Here is a 21,437-nt window from a genome sequence, read left to right on the forward strand (position 1 = left end):
TCCCTGCTAAAACAGTTTTATAATATGTTTATTCAACCCTCTGCTGAGGAGAAATTTATATTCCGCGGGGAGGGTGGAATATAAATGTAATAAATTAAATTAATTAAATTAAATATTAATCATCAAAATAAACAGAGGGACCATATTTTCTGACTAGCTTTTGAGACAGTGTTGATCATACCACAGTCATCTGGTGAAACTTTTAGTTGCCCTGAAACCAACTATTTGCACCCTTACACTGGTCTTATCACTTGGTTTGTTGAGAGGGACTGGACAACCCATCCACCACCAGCTGAAGCTAACCTATTATCTGTAACCAGCAATTTAAGTAAATTAGACATTTAATACTTCTCTATTAGAGCTTTGCTGTCAGAATTGGTGGAGACAAACAGAAAGCTGAGCATAGCTGACTACTTGTAGATCTCCTTCATCCACCTGCAAGACCTCCAATCTCATTTTTACTCAAGTCATAACCATGTTCTTATGCACAGTCATTGTAGCGCAAACTGCATATTCATGTATTCTAGCTTCATCTGTGAGTGTACTCATTAACCTTACATACCAGAGGAAGCATACAAGAAACCAGGTTTACTAATGCACTTAATGCATTATGGCCTTATCTTCAGGCCATAATGGAGATGAAGGTCTAGCTGGGATTCACACACTTACCCATTTTTGCTGTCAATTATCTAGGGACTTTTGAATCCCCTCATATATATAGTAAGCCCTCACAATTTCTCATAGCAAGAGAAAGTCTCAACATGTCTGCCACCAATAGCATCAACAATTTGTTTTTCAAGAGGTAGCACTTTATCCTCAACACTCAAATGAGCTTGGCATTTGAGAAAGAATTCAAAATGAGGAGAGCAGTCAGACTGCACAATAGTAAACATCAGAGGCACTTTGGCAGGGCTGAAGAAAGATCAAGAAAATTAGGTGGGAAAGACTGCATTTAATTTTATGTTAACAGATAGCCGGTCAGAACTTATCACATTTTTTTATCTCACCCTTCCAAGGAGCTCACGATGTTGTCCATTATTTTACTTTCTACTATTTTATCCTTATAATCCTATGGACTAAGTCAAGTTGGTGTACATAATTTCCCCTGCCCCCAATTCATCTCAAAAACCACCTTGTGAAATAGGTTAAGGCTGTGGGGGAATGACTGGCCTAAGATCGCTCAATAGGCTTCAGGGCTGAATGGGAATTTTAAGCAATGCCTCCTTGATCTTAGTCCAACACTCAAACTGCTACATTACACTGTATCGCCTACTCTCAAAAGGAAGGATGGAAAAATACCTACTTCTGTACAATGCACAAGTTCTTCAAGCTTTTGCTCTTACTATATTTAATGGGAGAACCAACTGCTCTGAGTACCACTGTACCCAGTATTTTCATGACAAGACAGGAATCACTTAACCTTGACTCACCTTATGAGAGCAAGCAAGTTGTCAAGAAGTTTCAGGACCTGAACAGAGCAAGGGTTACGATAGATAGGATTGCCATTAGGCATGTACCCAACCACAAATCCTCCAGCCTTTGCCTCTTCCAGTGAAGCGGGCCAACGTGCACGTTTTACAACTCCCAAAATGGTGTACACACAAAAGCTTATCTATACAGAAACAAACAGATATGAAGAAGATTGTTCTAAGTGAGAGAGAAATGGAACAAAAGGTTAAAAGAGCCACTTCCCCCCTTTATGGCGATCGTTTTTAATTAGGAAAGAAAGCATGCTCTAATAAACATACGACAACACGTATATTGTTACCCACCTTGTACTGAAAATCTGTAACATTTTTGCTATGTAAATATTTGTGTGTCTTATTTCAGCTAATTAATGTGGTGTTTTGAATGTAAGTCTACTGTAGTTAAAATGTAGACCTCTAAGAGAAGAAAGAAGGGGGCTGGATGGGTGAGTGAAGTGCATTATGATTGGATGGTAGCTGTACCCTAAGCGGCAGAGCGAACTGCAGTTTAGCCAGTGTGGTTCTGAGTGAAAGAGTTCAGTGTGTTGTTCTAGTGTTGATCAGAACTGTTCTGGGGAAAGAGGGAGAAGGAGTGAAGTGCTGAAATCTGAAGGAAATCTGTGTGTGCTTTCCTTTGTGGATATTATTAACTCAAGTGGCAGCTGGGGGAAAATAAGTCTTAGTAACTGACTCTCTTTAGAAACATTTGAAATTCTGTCCCTGTCTTAAGAACATTATACTTATGTAATAAATAAACTCTATTACTGTTTAAATAAAATGTCTGTTTTATCTAGAATAAAGGATCTCCTTTTACCTCATAGCCACCCCCACATCCTGACTGTTCTGTCCATCTGCCAAATATAACTAAGTCTTCCAAACTGAGAGAGAACTAAGGGAAAAGCCTTTGGTGGCAGCTAAAATCTAAAGGAACACTAAGAAAGGCAGGGAGGCAGTATAATATAAGTCTCATAAAGGGAGCAAAATGCCACAATCAGTATCTGAAAATTGTCATTTATTTACATTATTTATTGGTTGCCATTCTCACGGAGGCTCAGGGTGGATTACACCATGCAAGTCAATGCAATCATTAGGATTAGACATCTAATAAGCAAAGTAGCAGGGCAGGGATTGCAGAAATCTGAACAAAGTATCTCTAACACATTTGCCCTATTGTGCTTTTAAAAAAGCAACAGTACAGAAGTGCAATATTCATCAGCATCCGCAAATTGCAATTGTGAAGGACAATATATGGTGCATTTAAGATTTAGTGCAAACCTTGCAAAAATATTAAGTGACCTTTGCAGGAGTGGGGAGGGGTAGTACAACAGAACAAAGCAAAATGCTCACGCAACAGATTTATGCCATTCAGGATTATACTGGAAGGACTGGAAGTCGGGGGAGACACTGGGAGATTTCATATTATTAAACTGACATCTTAAAGTAGCCCATCTCTGACAGAAGCCACCTGCCACTTGACAGTATGAAGGCATTTAATGGCCTAGATTGAAAAAGCAGCACCTGAAAATGTCAGATGCTGACACCTTATGCCTGGATTCACAACAGATTGTGAGGACTCCTTGGAAGAGCAATCAACTAAATACCTAATGTGAACCTTTCTGGTCCAACAGAATTGGTATATTCCAGATTTTCTGTGAATGGGATACATATGTAGAACATTTTCAATAATAAAAGGCCTAGGATACACTTTGCAGCATAAACTAATCGTGAAGCCTATCCACCTATGGAGGAAAGCATCTACAATATGACCAAATTTGCTCTTTGCTATAATCTCAATTCTCTCAGATAATTACTGCTTACTCTTGAACGGTTGAGACCACAGGGATCTTCCATGACTGGATCTGCTATTTTATTATCAGCGCCAACATAGTGGATAAAGTCTTCAGGATTCATCAAGACTCTAATGGAGAAGGAGAGGGGAAAAAACGAGAGAAGAGAGTTAGAGTAGCAAATGTCTACTTTTGAAGACTGATAAATCACTGCCCCAAATAATTATTGGGAAAGAGGCAGCCATTAACTTTTACTAGGGATGTGCAATTATGGTATTCCTTTAAAAATATGGAATTTCACCTGATTTAGTGAAATTCTGTATTCCTGAACTCAAAAGGGAATACCGAATCAAATTTGGTATTTGTGAACTCAAAAGGGAATACTAAATCAAATATAATATTCCCAAACACAAGTTTACCAAATTAATTTGGGTTAATTCAGCAAACTTTAGTAACTGCAGCTAGGCTGTTTCTTTGCTAAAGAACAGCAAAGATACATTGTTTCCTACCTTTTCCCCACAGGGTAGGGGGGGAGAAGGGAGGGTGAGACAGAGGCAGGAGGGAGGGAATCTGTGGAGGTGGGGAAAATGCTCTTCCCAAGACTTAAAAGAGAAGGACAGTTGATTCAATTGGCACAACAAATACACACTCTAATTTGACCCCCCCACCGGCACATATACACTGCAAAACTATCAATCTACATTAGCACAAATTTCTGCAGATTACCGAGAAAAGAGGCCCCAGAAATGTTCTCTTGTCAATGTAATGGGAAGAGTCAGAGAGGGACGTTAGGGAAAGTAGAGAATGATACATGTCTCACAGAGGGAAACCCACAGAAATATTCAAATGAAGCTATATAAAGCTGTTGGGTAACATAATGTATGTAACTATTTTTCTAATCCCAACTTTCCTCATTGCAATGGTGGGAAGGATGGCCAGTGATGAAAGGCAGTCACAGCCTGCACCTCCTTAAGGCCCTGAGCCAGTGAGGGTACTTGCAGAGAGAGAGAGGATAACTTGGGTTTCTCAAAAGTACACATCAATGTCACTTTCAGCCTGAGGCCAAGTCAGTGGGATCCATCTTTTGTGCTTGTGGCTGGGTACTGCTTTTGGTTCTGTTCTGTGGTGTTTCCCCACTGGATGAACCCAGTGGCTGGCTGCTGGGAATGACACTAGTTCTGTTTGGTTTAAGTTGCAAGAGTGTTCCATGCTTCAGTTTGGTTTGAGTTGAATGAATGTGATTCTCTGGTATGAAGTTGGTCCCTTGGCTTCACTTTGACTCTAGAGGGATTCTGTTCCCTTGCTTCAGTTTGCTTCTAGCTGCAAGTGTGTCCCTTGCTTCAGTGGATAGCCCTCAGGTTTTTCCTCATGGGAAATAATGGAGATTGTAGAGTTGCTGGGGCACCTTCTTTGGGAAATCTTTATAAAACTTTGGGGGTCTTTAGAGGAGTTAGGAGTAGGTCCCTTGAAAATTTGGTGCAACTTGGTAAAAAATGATCCCTCAGGCCACTTGATAAACCTGAATTGAGTTTCCCATAGAAAACAATGGCCGGACTTTACCAAATTTGTTCTGTATTACCAAACCAAACTAGGGAATCAGTTTGGTATTCAGGGAATACTAATTTTTTTTCTCCAGTTCGATATTTCCGAACCAAATTTACTGATTTTTTTTTACTGTGCACATCCTTAGTATTTGTTTCTTTAAACATAAAGAATATGCTAGACTACAACAGTAACAGAGTGTGTGCAACAACTGGCAGAATGGTTTCTTATGAGTTTATGGATAAGTACAATGTTACACACAGCTGGTTATATGATTTGCCTACTGCAATGCCCAGTCTAGCTCTACCTTTTTGCTTTGCGCTATAATTATAGAAAGAATGGTCAAAGTTCTTGCACCTTTTCATCTCCTCAGACAGCCAAAGGGTAGCAACAGGAGACATGAGCTCTTCCAAAAAAACTTTCTGCTGCTGATAATCCTTGAACTGGTTGCTGATAAGGACTAGGGCTTCCATGAGAGCACATTTCTCCATCTGAGTCAGAAGCAGCTCATTGGATAACAACTGTTTCACATGATTATATAGCATATCAAAGTTTGGCTGGAAAAAACAGATCTAAGTGTCAGTCAACTGAAAAATCCAAAACAAGAAGACATACTGACTGCACATATTCCCACATAAAATAGTTAAGAGAGAAGTAAGTACCTTCTTTCAAGGAAGTGTCACAATGGAGTTTTCTGCAACAAACATTTATCCTATGGAAGATACTCATGTGGTTCAAGTAAGTTCTCCAGATATGTGCATGTTGTTTCTCAAAGCTATCATAAATTACAGCACTGTTCTCAGCTCATGTTTTAAATTTTAAGCTCTCACTATGAATCTTATGTCTACTCTTCTCCTTCCTTCATACACTGTTTAGCACTCCTAGATGTGTGGCATCATCAGTCTTGTGTATAGAAGTTGGCATGAAACAACTTGCCACTTTTGCTTGGTTTGGTGCCATAAAGTTTAGTTTTACAGCTTTCCGAATGGCTCCCTCCCCTCCTACTCTAGTTATGCTCTGATTCCTATTCTTAGAGCCAACTGTTAGATTCCAAAATTGCAGAATTGGATTTTTCTGTTTTAGGTCTGCTGAGTTAGGGATCACTAGAGCTTGTACTCTGATAATTTTTTAAAAAAATTATTAAACTGGAGCCAGACACCAAAAAAATCTGTTCTCTGTTTTATTCTCTCAAAACCTTCTGTTGGAAATAGGTATTTACACTCCCCTTACAGTTCCCTCCATTCGTAACATTCAAACACCATAGCAATAAGAAATATACACACTAATCACAGGGAGCTTTAAACCACAAGCAGTAATAACTCCCAAACCCTCAGGAACAGCCCACGTTGGAACAGTGCTTTCCCCTTGGACAGAAATTCTATTAATTACCAGGACAAGCTGAGGGTAATCTCGACACATCTTTATGATTGAAGAGCAAGCATGTCTTCTCACATTCTTCACTGCACGGGTTCTTGGGGCCTGGGAAGACAAACCAATAAAGCTTCAAGATATTATTTTATTCTGCAAGCTTAAACAGAGTTAAGTTTCCTTAACTCCTTCTTTTGAAAAACCAACACAAGGAGCCAGCCTGGCAAGGAGTTCTAAAGATACAGGTCTGCTATGTAGATGACCTTGATTGCCACTGGACTTCAGATCGTGGTGCTCTTAACAAGAAATTGCTGATGATGGGGGATGTATGAAAAAAAAAAAAATGGAATATTTTGTAATGGGGACTCACAATCCCAGGGAAAGGATATAAAATTGAATTCCCCCTCTTCTAAACAGCAGGCACTCATACAGCCACTGACATCTGTTTTCCAGATCTCCACAATACTAGCCAGAAAATGTTTTGATTATAAAAATCCAATAGCTCAGGGGACACATTCAATAGCTCAACAGTCACATCAGCAGAAGAGAATTGATTGTTCCAATGGTAATGGGAGCAGAGGAAGGCTAACTACTGGGCAGCAGCAGTAGCGGAAGGTAACACTGGTGGAGGATCTTTCACATACAACAGCAGTGTCATTTCAGCTAACCCAGGTCAGAACTGCACAGAAGAAGGCAATGGTAAACCACTTCTGCTAATCTTTTACCTTGAAAATCTATGAATGAAATGAAAGAAGATACAGTGCTGGAAGACTGTATCTCCAGGTCGGATGGCACTCAATCAGCTACTAGGGAAGAGCTGAGGACAAGTATGAATAATGCTATTATTAATTATTATTATTAATGCACGGCAATCCAGTCCCATCTTAATGATGGGACTGGATTAAAGCCAAAAGGATGTCCAGTTACAGATGTCAATAGATGCAAAAGGAATGTTCAAAGCTGTGCAACATACATAATAGGAACATGGAATGTGAGAAGTATGAAGTCAATAATGCTAGGAAATGTGGAAGGCAGTATGAAAAGAGGAAGACCTAAAACGAGATCGCTTGACTCAATAAAAGAAGCCACATCCTCCAGTTTGGAAGACCTGAGCAAGTCTATTAATGATAGGACGTTTTGGAGGTCTTTCATTCATAGGGTCGCCATAGGTCAGAGGTGACTTGACAGTACATAATACACACAGGAACTCTGACTGATTGAGTGGAATCAAAGAGGTGGTCCCAATCACAGTTATTTAAGTTACAAAACTGAACTAGTTTTCATTCCTTTTTTCAAAGTGAGTTAAAAAGCTGTCACTTTATATCCACAGACAATAATAGTCAATGTATTGTCAAAGGCTTTCACGGCCAGAGAACGATGGTTGTGGATTTTACAGGCTGTATAGCTGTAGTTCCTGACATTTTGCCAGCAGCTGTGGCTGGCATCTTCAGAGGCGTAGCACCAAAAGACAGAGATCTCTCAGTGTCAGTGACACTGAGAGATCTCTGTCTTTTGGTGCTATGCCTCTGAAGATGCCAGTCACAGCTGCTGGTGAAACGTCAGGAACTACAATGCCAAGACCACGGCAATACAGCCCAGAAAATCCACAACAACCAATAATAGCCAATGGCGGCTTTCAACTAAATATTGGAAATTCAGAATTTGTGAGATGCTGAACTTTCTCTAGAAGCTTTTAATCAATAAAGAAGCTTCTTGCTGTCTCAAATGCAAACTCACTTGAAATTAAAGGATGAGTTTGATTAGAACTTAGGTCAGGAGGACTTGTAGAAGTGTGGCTCTATAGAAGCAGATACTGTCTGGGACCTGACCTTGTGTGCCATGTTCAGATTTATTTATTTATAGTCCGCCTTTCTCAAAAAGACTCAATACGAACACTTTTCTTAAAACTTGCTTTTAAAGTGTAGCAGATGTGGTTCTCACTGCCTTGCTTTGAGGACACTGGAGGTTAGAGGCCTCTGAAGAATGTAAGAAGAGCCCTGTCGGATCAGACCAGTGGTCCATCTAGTCCAGCATCCTGTATCATACAACCAGTTACTCTGGGGGGCCAACAACAGGGCATAGAGGTCAAGGCCTTCCTTTGATGAAACCTCCTAGCTCTGGTAAGCAGGGGTTTACCACCTCTTAATGCGAAGGTTCCCATTAGTCACCATGGATAGTAGGCAATGATAGATCCATCCTCCATGAATCTGTTTAATCCCCTATTGAAGCCATCTACGCTTGTGGCTATAACTACAATCCCTGGCAGCAAATTTCACATTTTAAACATCCACGGATAAAGAAGTATTTCCTTTTGTTCATCCCGAATCCATTACCATATCAACTTCATAGGATACCCTTGAATTCAAGTATTTGGGGAGGAGCAGAAAAAGTTCTGCCTATCCACACTTGTGTTCTCATGCATAATTTTATAAGCCTCTATCATGTCTAAGGGGGATGACTAAGGGGGAGTCATCTTTTTTCTAAACTGGAAACTCCCAGACTCTTTAATTTTTCCTCATAGGAAAGGTGCTCCTAATCATCTTGGTTGCCCTCTTCTGTACTTTATCCAACACTGCCCATTTTGAGATACACTGACCAGAACCAAATGAAACCACAACCACAGATCTATACAGGGGGCATTGTAATATTGGTTATTTTATTTTCTATTCCTTTCCTACTAATTGCCAGCATAGAGTTTGCCTTTTTCACTACTATGGCACATTGAGTCGACACTTTCATTGAGCTATCCACTGCAACCCCAAGGTCTCTTCCCCTCTCAGTATCAGTAAGTTCAGATCTCATTAGTATATACACAAAGTTGGGACTTTTCCCCCCAATGTGGATCACCTTACACTTACCTACACTGAATTTCATTTGCCACATCATTACCACCCTCATACAATTTGTGATCCTCCTGGAGCTCTTCACAGTCAGCCTTGGTTTTCACCATCCTCAATTATTGTGTCATCTATAAACCTGGCCACTGCGTTGCTTATCCCCAGTTCCAAATCATTTATGAACAAATTTTAAATGGTGCCAGCCCCATTACTGATCCTTGGGAGACCCCACTGCTTACTTCCCTCCATTGCAAGGACATTCATTTATTCCTACTCTTTGTTTTCATTTATCAAACTTTTAATCTCTTACAGAAACTGTCCTCCTACCCCATGTCTGCTGAGTATATTCAGGAGTCCCACGAGGCTTAGGTGGCAGCATACTATGAAAGAGGACTATCAAATGTATGGCAAATTTTGGTGGGGGAGCAGAAAAGGGTTTGGGGAAAGGGTGTGCAAAATAATTTAAACTAAAATGGTAGCCCCTGTGTTTCTAAAGTCTAAGAACCAGTCTCATACCAAATGCAAAATTCTGTGTGTTTTGTTGGACATTATTGAGTCAGTGTACACACAGCCTTACGGAATAAATGCACTTTTTTGAGATACCGTTTCCATCTTCCGTTATGCACTCAGTAGTAGACAAGAGTCAGCCATATTATACACAGTACTATGTGCTTGTGTGTACTAAAATAAGCACACATCTGGTATTAAAGTTTACTCTCAAGGGGCACAGTGTATTCAAGAAGTTTTTGTCATAATAGATCTCAACTCCACTCAGTTTTCATAATCCATTGGCTACAACAGCACTGACAGAGCTTGCCACTGAGGTACTTTGTCCTCACCATCAGAATCACAGAAATAACTGAGATACTGCTACAGTCTAATTGAGAGATACTGCTTTGCTGTGTAGTCGTATACGAAATTTCATCCAAATATTTTTAGTACAGTATGAGTCAAATGCACTTACCTTACTTTCTTCTACAACCTCAAAGGTAACAGAGGCAAACAGCTAAGGGAACAGGAGCAAAAGTCACTTATCAGTAGACATTCTTTCCCAAATGCTCAATACTAGTCAAACGATAAACAACTGCACATGCCTGCAAAAATTCCTTTATCAGAATAAGTTAGTTTCATTTGGGTAGCCAAGTTGGCCTGTAGTAGAACAGCAAGATTCGGGTCCAGTAACACCTCAGAGGCCAACTAGATTTGCAGGATGTGAGCTTTTGAAAGGAAAAGTCCTCTGCGTCAGAGACCTTGCTTCGGGGTTGCAGCCTGAACCATGATCTGAACATCATTTATTGAAGGTAACAGTGAATATGGCCTTGATACCCCCCCAAACAAGGGGGACTCGTTAAATTGATTTGCTCACAAAGGCTCATGGACCCTTCAAAATACCCTGGGGGATCTTAGGATTCCAAACACATGCTTTATTGAAGGTGCCATAGGAGCATGGAATGTCTGAGGCTTTAGACCCATTTCAGTTGGGATCTGGCTATGGGATGGAGACTGCTTTTGTGGCATTAGCTGATTATCTCCGCCTGAACATAGACAAAGACCATACTTTTTTATTGCTCCTCCCTGGATCTATCTGCTGCCTTTGATACTAGAGCATGCCACCTTGTTGAGGCACCTGGAGGAAGAAGTAGGTTTCAAGGGATGTTCCTTAAAGTGGTTTAAATTGTTTCTCTTGGAACAGACCAAGAGGGTAACTGTTCGGGATCAACTATCAGCAGAATGAAAATTATCGTGTGGAGTTCCACAGGGCTCAATTTTATCCCCCATGTTGTTCAACCTCTATGTAAAGCCTTTAGGATAACTCATTCATAGCTAGGGAATTGGATGCAATCAATATGCAGTTGACACCCAGCTCTATATCTCACTATCCAAATCACCATGGGCTGCAGTAGAGATCTTAGGTGAAACAGTTGAAAGCTAATAAATTGAAACTGAACCCAGACAAGACGGAAGTGATGCTAGTTGGGAAGGCAGAGATCTTGAAGGACACTGTGCTTCCCACTTTTGATGGAGTTCGTCTGACCCTTGTAGACCCAGTCAAGAGCCTAGGGGTTTTACTAGATCCAGTGCTACTGCTAGGAAAGCAATTTAAGGCAGCTTCCAAAAATGCTTTCCAGAAACTCAGCCTAGCCTGGAAGATGGCCCCCTACCTCAACATAGCCAATCTGGACACCTAGGTCCATGCCATGGTAACAATGAGGCTTGACTACTGCAATACACTGTACATTGCTCTCCTCTCCAAGTTAACTTGGAGACTCCTGTTCGTGCAGAATGCAGCAGCTCGGCTATTATTGGGAGCTAGGAGAACCATGAAAATTACTCCCATTCTACAGTCACTCTGTTGGCTTTCCAGCAGTTACCAAGCCCAATTCAAGGTATTGGCTATCACCGACAAAGCCTCCATGGCCTTGGTCCATGTATCTACAGGACCGCCTCTCTCCTCATATTCTACCAAGGCAACTTCACTCATCTGAGCAAGACCTTCTGTAGGTACCACTCTTCACATTGACAAAATCAACAACTGCCCATACATGGGCATTCTGTCCTATTCTGTCACAGGGACAGCACAAAGTGTTTACCTTGGAGAGAACTTCTGGCAGGTATTCTGGCCTGTAAGTGACAAATGGAAAGAGTGCAGAAACATTAGACAGAACGCAAGACAAGATGAGTGGATCCTTTGTTTCAAAACTCAGAACCAGCTGCAGCAGCTCTATGCCATCAGACACTGGGATCTCCTGTAGCAATACAAAGGAAAATGAAAAATGTTCAATGCACTGTGGCGTGGCAGAATGTTAAAAATTTCTTCCCCAAATAAAGCCTAAAGTCTGACTCTCTGTACTCTTGGCTAAAATCTGACAATTCTAATAGGTGCAGAAATGTCATTTAGACCTACCAACCGCCATCTCTGTACTGTATTCTCTTGAGGAATACACAATCGGCAGATTATGACAAGGTATTTCAAGACTTGGGTGAAAGTTAAAAATTCAGTGATGTGACAGGGAAAGTTTGAGCCTATTTAGGCTTCACTTTGCACTGTAACGTTGTCATTTTCTTTCCTAGAGAGATTTTAGTAATATGCTTGTGCAGAGTACAACACATTTGTGCAGAGTACAAAGCATTTAGCAGATCAGTACTGCTGCTGACTCCTACTTAATCATTCAGGGTATTGTTCAACTTTCACCAGCGCAATAAACCAGGTTGTTAGAGTTCCCAACTGGAAACTGATTTTGTGCAAGTTCTCATACAATGCCATTGTATCTGAAGACTTTCTAGAAGCAGGGAAATACACATTTTGAGAACGACTGCTTTCTCTGTCCATACAAGACACACAATCCCAGAGCATCAACGCTGTAATGGACACATTTGAAAACAGTAATATCCCTGTCCTTCCTCCATTTGTGTAACTTAAGGATTTTTGCAAGTTCATTTTTGTCCCTAGATCAGCATCCCCCTGCATTTCCATTTTGATTCTTCAGGTGTTGCTTGGCTACAGAGGCTTGGATTTGTTGCAAGTACAGCCCTGTTCAAACACTCTTTCTCTGATGCAGCTGCTACTACAAAACAGCCCATCTCCACACTAAACTGGTAACACATGAGTGTTCTATACCATATGGACAGTCTGCAATATCTGGGTACTTCCCAAGCGAACAACCTTAACAGAGGGCATGTTGGCAAGGAAGTACTCATTCGAGGCAGAACATCCAGAGATAGATTATTAGAGTGGTATAGGAGAAAAGTTTTCTACTTAACAAGTACATTGCAAGAGCAACGGAGGAACTAGACCTTAGCTGTCAACCACTTGAGGTTTACCAATCACAAAATGAGTACAATGGAATTATGAGACTACAATTTTCTTCTTTCAAGCATTATTAAAATGTGAGACTTAAACATTATCTTTAAACAGACATTTCCCAAGGAACAGAAACAAACATGTGATCCACTACTGACTCTCTTGCCAGGCGGCCGCTCCGCCATCCTACTGGGTGCTCAGGGAGAACCTCCCTAGGCCTCAAAATTGGGTAGGGGAGGGGGTTGCTCCACCTAGTTCCTCCTCCTACCTGCTGAGCAGTGACACACCTCCTGCCAGATCACTCCAGCTACTTCCTCCCCAGCCTCACTGGGAGGTTCCCCTTTTAAAGAATCCTGTTCTCTCCTCTTCCCAGGGGGCAGCCAATCCACTGTGGTCCCTCACACCTCCCTGTCCTGCCACCTGGATGATGGGGGAAGCAACAGGCTGGAAGCCTATCACTCAAGCATCAACAGCCCCTCCTCCCAGTCTAGTGCCACTGGGGCCTCATTGGGAGGTGTTGGGCTCCATGGTCCCTCCACTTCCAGGGGACCACCTTCCATCCCGGGCGCACTCGGCCCAGTTGTAATGGGCATGGCTGCATTGTGGCCACTGCAATGCCAGCAGAGGGCTGTGGTGGCCTCTCACAGTTGTTGGGTGAAGACCCAAGCTGCTGGGGGTGGCGTCCTGCAGTGTCCCCTTGCTCCTGGTGCTGGGCATTGCCTCCTCTGCCCATATGGTGACTTCTCCAGAGCCACAGGAAGCTGCATCTTGCATCTTGGCTCCTCCTCCAGCTACCCCCCATCTCTCTGCCTTGCTGCTGCTCATGGAGCCTCCAGGCTGGTTAAGTAGATGGGGCCACAGCTCCTCCAGGCTCATTGAGCCCCCTGGGGGAGAGATGAGTGGCTACCAGCTCTCCTTGGGCCCAAGTCCGGGGCAGGCAGTAACCATTCCGGACAAAACATAAAAATAATCGACTACTGGTGGCTAGTGTTCCCTAGGACCTGCATTTTAAGTGACAACCTTGCCAGTACACCATCCAGAGGACAAATCTAGAAGATCTGGGCTACATACTTCCTTATCCAGAGTCCGGAACATTGGGCTAATAACGCTCTCCAAGAAAAAGGTCATAGCATCCCATTGCACGAAGGAAGGAGAAAAGATGGAACAAAGGCCTTCACCAGTTTTAGCTAGGAGGAGAAGAAAAAAGAGAAAACTAAAACACCTCAGAACTTTTAGCAACATAACCCTCACCCCTTTGAACAGGAATTTACTTTTCCACACCAACCACCAATGCAATGCAATGCAAAAAGCTCCCAGAAAAATCCCACACACTGTAATACTATTGGAGACCAGAAGTATTTACAGCAAGTACAAAGTGATTGGTTCAGTTTTACACGGAGGAAAACACAGCTGAATCTGGCAATTTCTTGACAAGCTGTTTTCAGCAAACATTTATTCAATTATATAAAATGTTTCAAAGGTGCCCCTCAACTGAAGCTCCAAATGTGGTACACAACACACTCTACAAATACCAACAGAAAAACTGAGTAACAATCCACTTTTGGATTCCCATCCACCCATTCCTGCATCTGCCAACTTGGAAAAATCTGTATAAGAACCCCTTATGCAAGAGTAAGAAAAGTTAGCTATGCCCTGCTGCTGGGAGTCAGAGTACTCTTTTCTCTACTACCAAGGAAACTTACAGTTCATGGGGCCAATATCAACCGGAGAGGATAGTTGGTATTTCAACCACTCCCCAGCCATTTGAAAACCAGTTCGAGTGTCCAGGCGACATGCCATCCTTATCATCTCTCCTTGCTGGGCACGGAAAGCTGTCAAGGAAATTGAACACAAACAGCTCAGTTTGGATGCAACAAAGGACTATTACTAAGTTTTGAAACTGGAAGCACTTTTTTGCTAGTAACCAAAGCAGTACAACCAAACAATGCAAAAGCACCTGCCATAAGGGATGCCCAAATGGCAGCTCTTCATCAGCTTGGTTGAGCACTTGGATGCTAACTCGAAGCAGGAAAAAAGTGCACACCTTGCAAAACCAAACCTTTTAATATGGGCTCATGGCAAGCTGCATGGGTATTGCTGGAATCACAACTGCTGCTGCCTACATCTGGATCTACACGGGATAAATTTTAAGGGATGTATTTACTGCAAGGGTTACATGCATGCTACATGAACACCACTACTTAGACATGTTCAGTTAAGGCAGGAGAATGTGTGGGGACCTGCAGTACATTTCCTTCTTGCTTCAGAATGGCCCATAATAAACAGGAGTCTTTCAACACTTTTGACCAGCTAGTTTCATCCTAGCATAATCTTTTGTGGACTAAAATCCCCTTCATTAGATGCATGTCTGAATTATGAAGGAAGTTTCTTTTGGTGAGGTTCACTCACATTCAGTCTCTTATTTCCATCACTACCACGCATAACTATACTATTTAAAACAGCATCTTCTCCAGATGGAAGGAGTTTTAAGTGCCTCTTAATACCGTAAAGAGTGAGAAGGGCCAGAGTCAAGGGTTCAGACTCTAAAACAAGTTAAAGAGAAACCTTGCCAAACACAAGCTAGAGAGCCAATGAGTTCTTTAAGGCCAAAATCTGCAGGGGCGTTTGAAGACAAGGTTTTCCTAATGCTACCCAAAACAAAATGTGGAAGGCTTTGGGCTATCCTGAAGAAAGAAAGTAAGTCACCCCTAGAGCAACAGTGACTTACAGTTGAAGAAGTAGTTAAAATCTTCATCACTGTCAAAGTCAAAACGAGAATATTCACAACTGGGACTGTCAGTCTTGGAAGGAAAACCCACCTGCAAAACAAAAAAGTGTGAGGTGAGAAGTGGAAGCTGCCGTACACCATGTACCTCCTACTCCAAAAGAACTCAGATACTGAAGAATTAGATTAAAAATAGCAATTTACATAATTTCCTTTACAGGAGAATTCTCACAGGTGTTCTAGTAAGACTCCATCAAGAAAAAAGTTCTATAACAAGCTCCTAAAGTGTAACTAGCACAGAACAAGAAAAGATGTCATTATAGTGCTCAATTTCATGCTTAATCAGGGAATAAAGCAATTATTGGAACAGAACCTCCAGAGGCCTGCAGTTAAAGTTCACAGAAACAAACAGCTTGGTAGAATCAATCAACACTAGAGTTGTGGGGGTCGGTTTCGTTTTCTCAGCCATGCCGGACGCTCCTCTCGGCTGGTCCGGGAGGAAACGACCGGGCACCCTGACCGGGCGGCTGATCTGCAAGGATTAGCCCCCAGGACTCCCAGGGAGGGAGCCAGGGTCCGGGACGCGGCGGGAAGAACTCCCCGAAATCAATGCGGGGAGGGAATTGCCCGTTTGTCCCTATGGAGGCCGGCAGATGTGCGCGGCGCCTCGAGTGCCGCCGGGCAACGAGAAACGGCAAGTAAAAGAAACAGGCGGAAGCCTGTAAACAAGCGAATCCCTTCTGTTCTACAAGCGTTTGTGAAGGAGAGGTTGATCTGAAGAAGACTCGCTCTTCCCCTTCGTGGAGTTCCAGAATTTTGTTGGCGCCCCCCCCCCCCCCAAAATGGCAGCAAAGAAGCAAAGTCCCGCTCTCGGTAAGTCAATCTCGGCCACCTTGCAGAAAGGGGAGTCGCTCGAAGAATTGGTGCGCAGGGCGGTGGTGGAAGCTATAAAACCCTTTGTTGACAAGCTGAACGAAACTGATCAAAGGGTGGGCTTAATTGAAAGCGAGGTGAAAACCATTAAGGCAGCAGCGGGGGGGGCAGAAAAGTCTGCTCTGGAAAGTGCGTCACTTGTGAAGGCTACAAAAAAGGAGTTGAAGTTGGTGGAGAACCAACTGATCGGGCTACAAGTGGAACGAACGCAGACAATTTTGCGTCTCCAAAACGTGAAAGAGGAGGAAAATGAGGATCTGTGGGATTTGGTCTCGGAACTACTGGCGACACCCGCGAGGACGACTAAAGAAGAGGTTAAAAGCGCCATTTTGGAGGTCCGTCGGGCTTCTTCAAAATATGCAACAAAGCGACAGTTGCCTCGTGAGATCATTATTGACTTTTCAACTAAAAAGATTCGGGACACCATCCTATATAACTCATACAATGCGGATTTGGACTTTATGGGTTTGAAAGTCAAGATTTTGAAGGACGTTCCATTTCTAGTCCGGAAACGGCGTTTTAAATATAAAAAGTTTGCAGCTCTTCTGAGGGACCATGGAATAAAGTACAAATGGTTATTCCCGGAAGGAATATGGTTCAGATATAAAGATCAGGCCTATAAGATATTATCAGAAGATCAACTAAAGGATTTTGAGAATAAAAACCCAGAATTCTGCTGCACCAAGAACGAAGAAAAGGAGGAGCCGGAGGGGGGGGGGAAGAGGAGAGCATTGCAACAGCAGTTGCACAGAGAGAATTGCGTCCGGGACCCAGAAGGGGGAGGAAAGTTTAATCAGAATTTGAAATGTTTATTCTCTGTATGATTAACCACTCCATCATTATTCTATGGAGCTATTTTTGTATTATGACAGTATGAAGGGAAACATTGAAGTGTAGTGTTTAGTGTTTGTAGTTCATTCCCCCCCCTTTTTCTTTTTCCACTCCCCTTTGTCCCTTCCCTCTTCCCTTTCCTTGTGATAGTCTGGTGTAGTGTTTTGTAGTTATGAAAAATAAAAAAATTTATAAAAAAAAAACACTAGAGTTGTGGGGTGCACAGTTTCATATGGACACTGATTTGAAGGAGGCAGCCTTTTGGCTGAATCAAGACACCTGCTGAAGAGACAAAAAAAGAAACTTGCTCCCTGCAACCTGCCACATGTCATGGGATATCAAGCTCTAAATACTATGGTTACTTAAATCAGAACAAAAACACACACATGTGTGTGCACACATATAATACAGATATTATCGAGTTCAGAATTAAAGCCCCTGGCAATACTGTACCTTCACTACATTAGTCATTGATGCCTGCAGATATTTTGGGATCATAGCCAGCAATACAGGATCACGTGATAGGACTTCATGCCGAAAAAGAGCTCCCCACGTTATCTGGGTGGAAGAGCGTAAGAACTGGGGGGGGGGGAGAGAATCAATCAAACAGAAATCTCTTAACAGAAAAATATGAACCCAAATGTTGAAAGCACAGCAATGACTATTGCTGGCCAGCTCTCCTAGGCCTTAGTAATGTTCCACTACCAAATGAAAACAAAGAATAATAAGCTTAACACCCAAATGCTAAGACAAGATACAAGAACTGTCCAACATTTTTACATCCCCATGTGCCATTAAAAACTGGGTCTGAATGAAAGCTAGGTGGCAGAAAACTGCATGCCATGTCACATCCCAGTTTTTCAGAGCAGGAAATGGAGGCAGCTCAACAGAAACTAACAGCACAAATGCTCTTGTGTTAAGGATTATACTGCCCCTAATGCTTTCTCTCAAACTAGGGAAAGACACATGATATTTTAAAAATATATATAAAGTCACCATAAGCACATTTCCCCAGCACTGTAGAATCTACACAGCCTATATGGCTTTAAGCTATACTGAACTGAATACTTCCTGATTACCTACCTGGCTAGGATGGGTTGTAAAAGCTAGAAATGATTCAAGGTATTTCCCAAAGTTGGCTGGTGTTTCCACATCTGGATCAGAGCCCTGTATAGAAAAGAGGTGAGGCATTGGAATCCTGGGATAGATTCAGATGATGGAGGATCACACGGAAACTGCATAACAGCTTCTAATCAACTGAGGGGGGAGGTTGTTTGAACTGTTCAACAATAAAGTTAAGTGCAGGATTATCCCCATCCCTTCAAATTTCTGAGCAGACATATGAGACTATCAGCTCTTCATTTAGCATGACAGGCTCCATGAGCTAAGCTTTTTAACAGCTGCTGTTTGCCACGGCTGGGGAAAAGTATAACTATTTGGAAAGCATAGGGAAGGTTAAAAGAACTACAATATAGCAGCTGAGAAGTAATTGTATTTGGATTGTTTCTTTTTAAGTTGGGAGCATCTTAGGAACTTGTCTTAGAGAAATCCTCCATGAAGGCAACTGAAGATCTGAAAATTAAGGACATGGCAGTTACATTTCTAAGGGGTTACTCTTGTTTATGCTTATTTTTATTTATACCCTTTTTTTCTCCCCAAAACAGCTTACATAGTGCTACTCGCCTCCATTTTTCCCCTCACAACAACCCTGTGAGGTAGGTTAGGCTGAGAGTGACTGACTCTATATCACGCATTAATCTTCAATGGCAGAGTGGGAATTCAAACCTGAGTCCCCCAGATCCTAGTTTGATACTCTAACTAGTACACCACACTGATTCTTGACCAACTAATTTCTAGAAAGCAAGTTGTTGGGGCTGAAGCATGCAAAGTATCCTCTTAATCTGACCTGGAAGTGTTAAATCCTAATCTTGGAAATGCAAGGGGTGGCTGTAATTAACGGTGATGGAATGGGTGTACTCAGTTACTATTTCACATATTCCAGGATGAAGCTCTGGCATTAAAATAGTCTTCCAGCACTCAGCCCTCTAAGGCCAGTGGTCTGCCTTTGAAACACAGCTTGAAAAGGGCAGGAATCATTCAGTCAAATATGGCACCTGTTGGCCCATGTTAGTGCCTGTGCCAGGCCCCTACAAACCACATTCATGTCAGAGTATGGGTAAATGTGCTTTGCAAAAGAAACAGTACATCGTTGTGAATGTTGCAGCATCACTGCACTAGATTAAGTAATCAAGGCACCCTTCTAGATATATGCTACAACATTACTTATAATTTAGCAACATTCATTTGTATTCCCATGGGTACTGAAGAATTGTTGGTACATTTACTGGAAAAAGATGGAAGCTGTGTGCAACAGATCAAACTGGGGACATGGACTACTTAATACCACTGCCTATTTAATACCACCTGAAAAACACTTCTATGATACCTTGTTTTGGATAACTCACCACCAATGCACATAGCTGGCTGCCTAAAGAACATAGGACTTGGCAAAGTCTCTTCAAGAAAACATAGTGTTTCTCTACCAGGCCTTCTCCATCTGCTGTCCTGAACAGTAAAGAAAAAGAGAGAAGCAAACTAAAGAAGCATCAAATTTCATAAGCAACCTTGTGGCAATAAGTTCCACAAATGACAATCCTGAACTACTTCTACATCTTCTGTAAGGCAGACAACAAAAAGTAATGATGGAAGCAGAGGCCATATGGCCACACAAATCTGGCAAGGCAAATCACCTTGCAATTACTTGTGTGTATCAAGAGTAGCCTGTGCATTAGGCCTCATCATCCTCTTATGGTGAGATCACTGTGGAACCGTTAGATTCAACTGAAAGGAGCACAAAATCTACCAAGGTGGCTTATCTTTGTCTCCTGTGACTCCATATGTACTTGTAAAATATATGAAAAAGTAGACTATTTAAAAAAGAAAACTACCTGGCTTGAGCAGGTAAAACCAGATATGAGAGAAACCAGTGGGGGTTTTTTTGAGGCAACACTTCAAAACAGAGCACATTCTTGTGCAGTTATGACTTAAGGAAACTTTAGACATTGCTTATTTCTAAATTCTGCATCCACTCAATGCCTCAGATATAAAGTATCAAAGGCTCACTATGTTCAATGCTATGTTACTTAAGTCTACGTAGCTGCTCTCAACAAGAAATTGTGGGAAACAGCTTCATGTGGAGCATTCTATGGTGTGTACTGACAGCTCTGTCCACCCTTGAGCCACTGTCATACATCCAGAGGAGTTAGCCGTGTTAGTCTGTAGTAGCAAAATCAAAAAGAGTCCAGTAGCACCTTTAAGACTAACCAACTTTATTGTAGCATAAGCTTTCAAGAATCACAGTTCTCTTTGTCAGATGTGTCAGATGCATCATCATTGTCATACAGTGATAGTTATCTAAGATCTGGGAAACCAGCAAGCTATTTGTGACTAAGAGAGCTCTATTTCTAAATCACTGTGTGCTCCAAGCAGCAGGACTGTACTACTCACTGGGCAGCAGAGAGGATGTAATGCATGGCAACGTCCCCAAACAAAACCATCAAAGGCTTGCGGTCCTCCAGCTTTCCCTATGCACAAAGTAAATGAAATCTTTGTCATATCCTATAAAAGGAACTCTTCAGCAGCAACCACAAACCAAAAGGTGTCTGCCATTAACATCTGGCAGGTTCTTTTGCAAACATGCACAACATGCTCACAATTAATTATGATATTCCTATTCTTTCTCCATCCATTTCATGCTGCCAGATGCAAGGAGATTGAACTGTAATTATGAGCATGGCCTCATCTATTACACAGGGAGCAGACAAAAGTAAGGCATGGAAAAGTCCTCCTATCTTAATAACCAAACCCTAGATGAGTTGCCAAATGGGGACAGTGTGAAGCAGCACAAACAAGAAGGAAAGCCTTAATAGGCAAGATGTAGCTTGATGACCTTATGCTGCTTGCTCCTGGATTACATCAGGCACTGACTCATTTCATGCATAAAAACATATTATATTCTATAAACCTAAGACCAACAAAGTGAAACTAAAACAGCATTACATCCCATAAGTACTCAGTCAAAGGCTCAATTCTCATTCATGTTGAGGGCTTTGCTACAGGAACCCATACTATCTCAAGATCTAATGA

General features: G+C 42.0%; 1 protein-coding gene across 2 annotated transcripts in view; it reads right to left on the reverse strand.

Moving 5' to 3' along the window:
* XPO5 (exportin 5) overlaps positions 1–21,437 on the reverse strand; it is a 60,097-nt gene that overhangs the window by 19,894 nt on the left and 18,766 nt on the right. For both annotated transcript variants that reach the window (XM_054977261.1, XM_054977252.1), the window contains 13 exons: positions 20,799–20,875; positions 19,757–19,856; positions 18,375–18,458; positions 17,745–17,870; positions 15,531–15,621; positions 14,506–14,634; positions 13,874–13,989; positions 11,592–11,747; positions 9,965–10,006; positions 6,185–6,274; positions 5,153–5,352; positions 3,285–3,384; positions 1,431–1,612 (listed from right to left, as the gene is read on the reverse strand). In XM_054977261.1, the coding sequence (XP_054833236.1) occupies positions 1,431–1,612; positions 3,285–3,384; positions 5,153–5,352; positions 6,185–6,274; positions 9,965–10,006; positions 11,592–11,747; positions 13,874–13,989; positions 14,506–14,634; positions 15,531–15,621; positions 17,745–17,870; positions 18,375–18,458; positions 19,757–19,856; positions 20,799–20,875 (1,493 nt within the window). The remainder of the gene's footprint in view (positions 1–1,430; positions 1,613–3,284; positions 3,385–5,152; positions 5,353–6,184; positions 6,275–9,964; positions 10,007–11,591; positions 11,748–13,873; positions 13,990–14,505; positions 14,635–15,530; positions 15,622–17,744; positions 17,871–18,374; positions 18,459–19,756; positions 19,857–20,798; positions 20,876–21,437) is intronic.

The sequence above is a fragment of the Eublepharis macularius genome, chromosome 1, assembly GCF_028583425.1.
Source record: "Eublepharis macularius isolate TG4126 chromosome 1, MPM_Emac_v1.0, whole genome shotgun sequence".
NCBI lineage: Eukaryota > Metazoa > Chordata > Lepidosauria > Squamata > Eublepharidae > Eublepharis > Eublepharis macularius.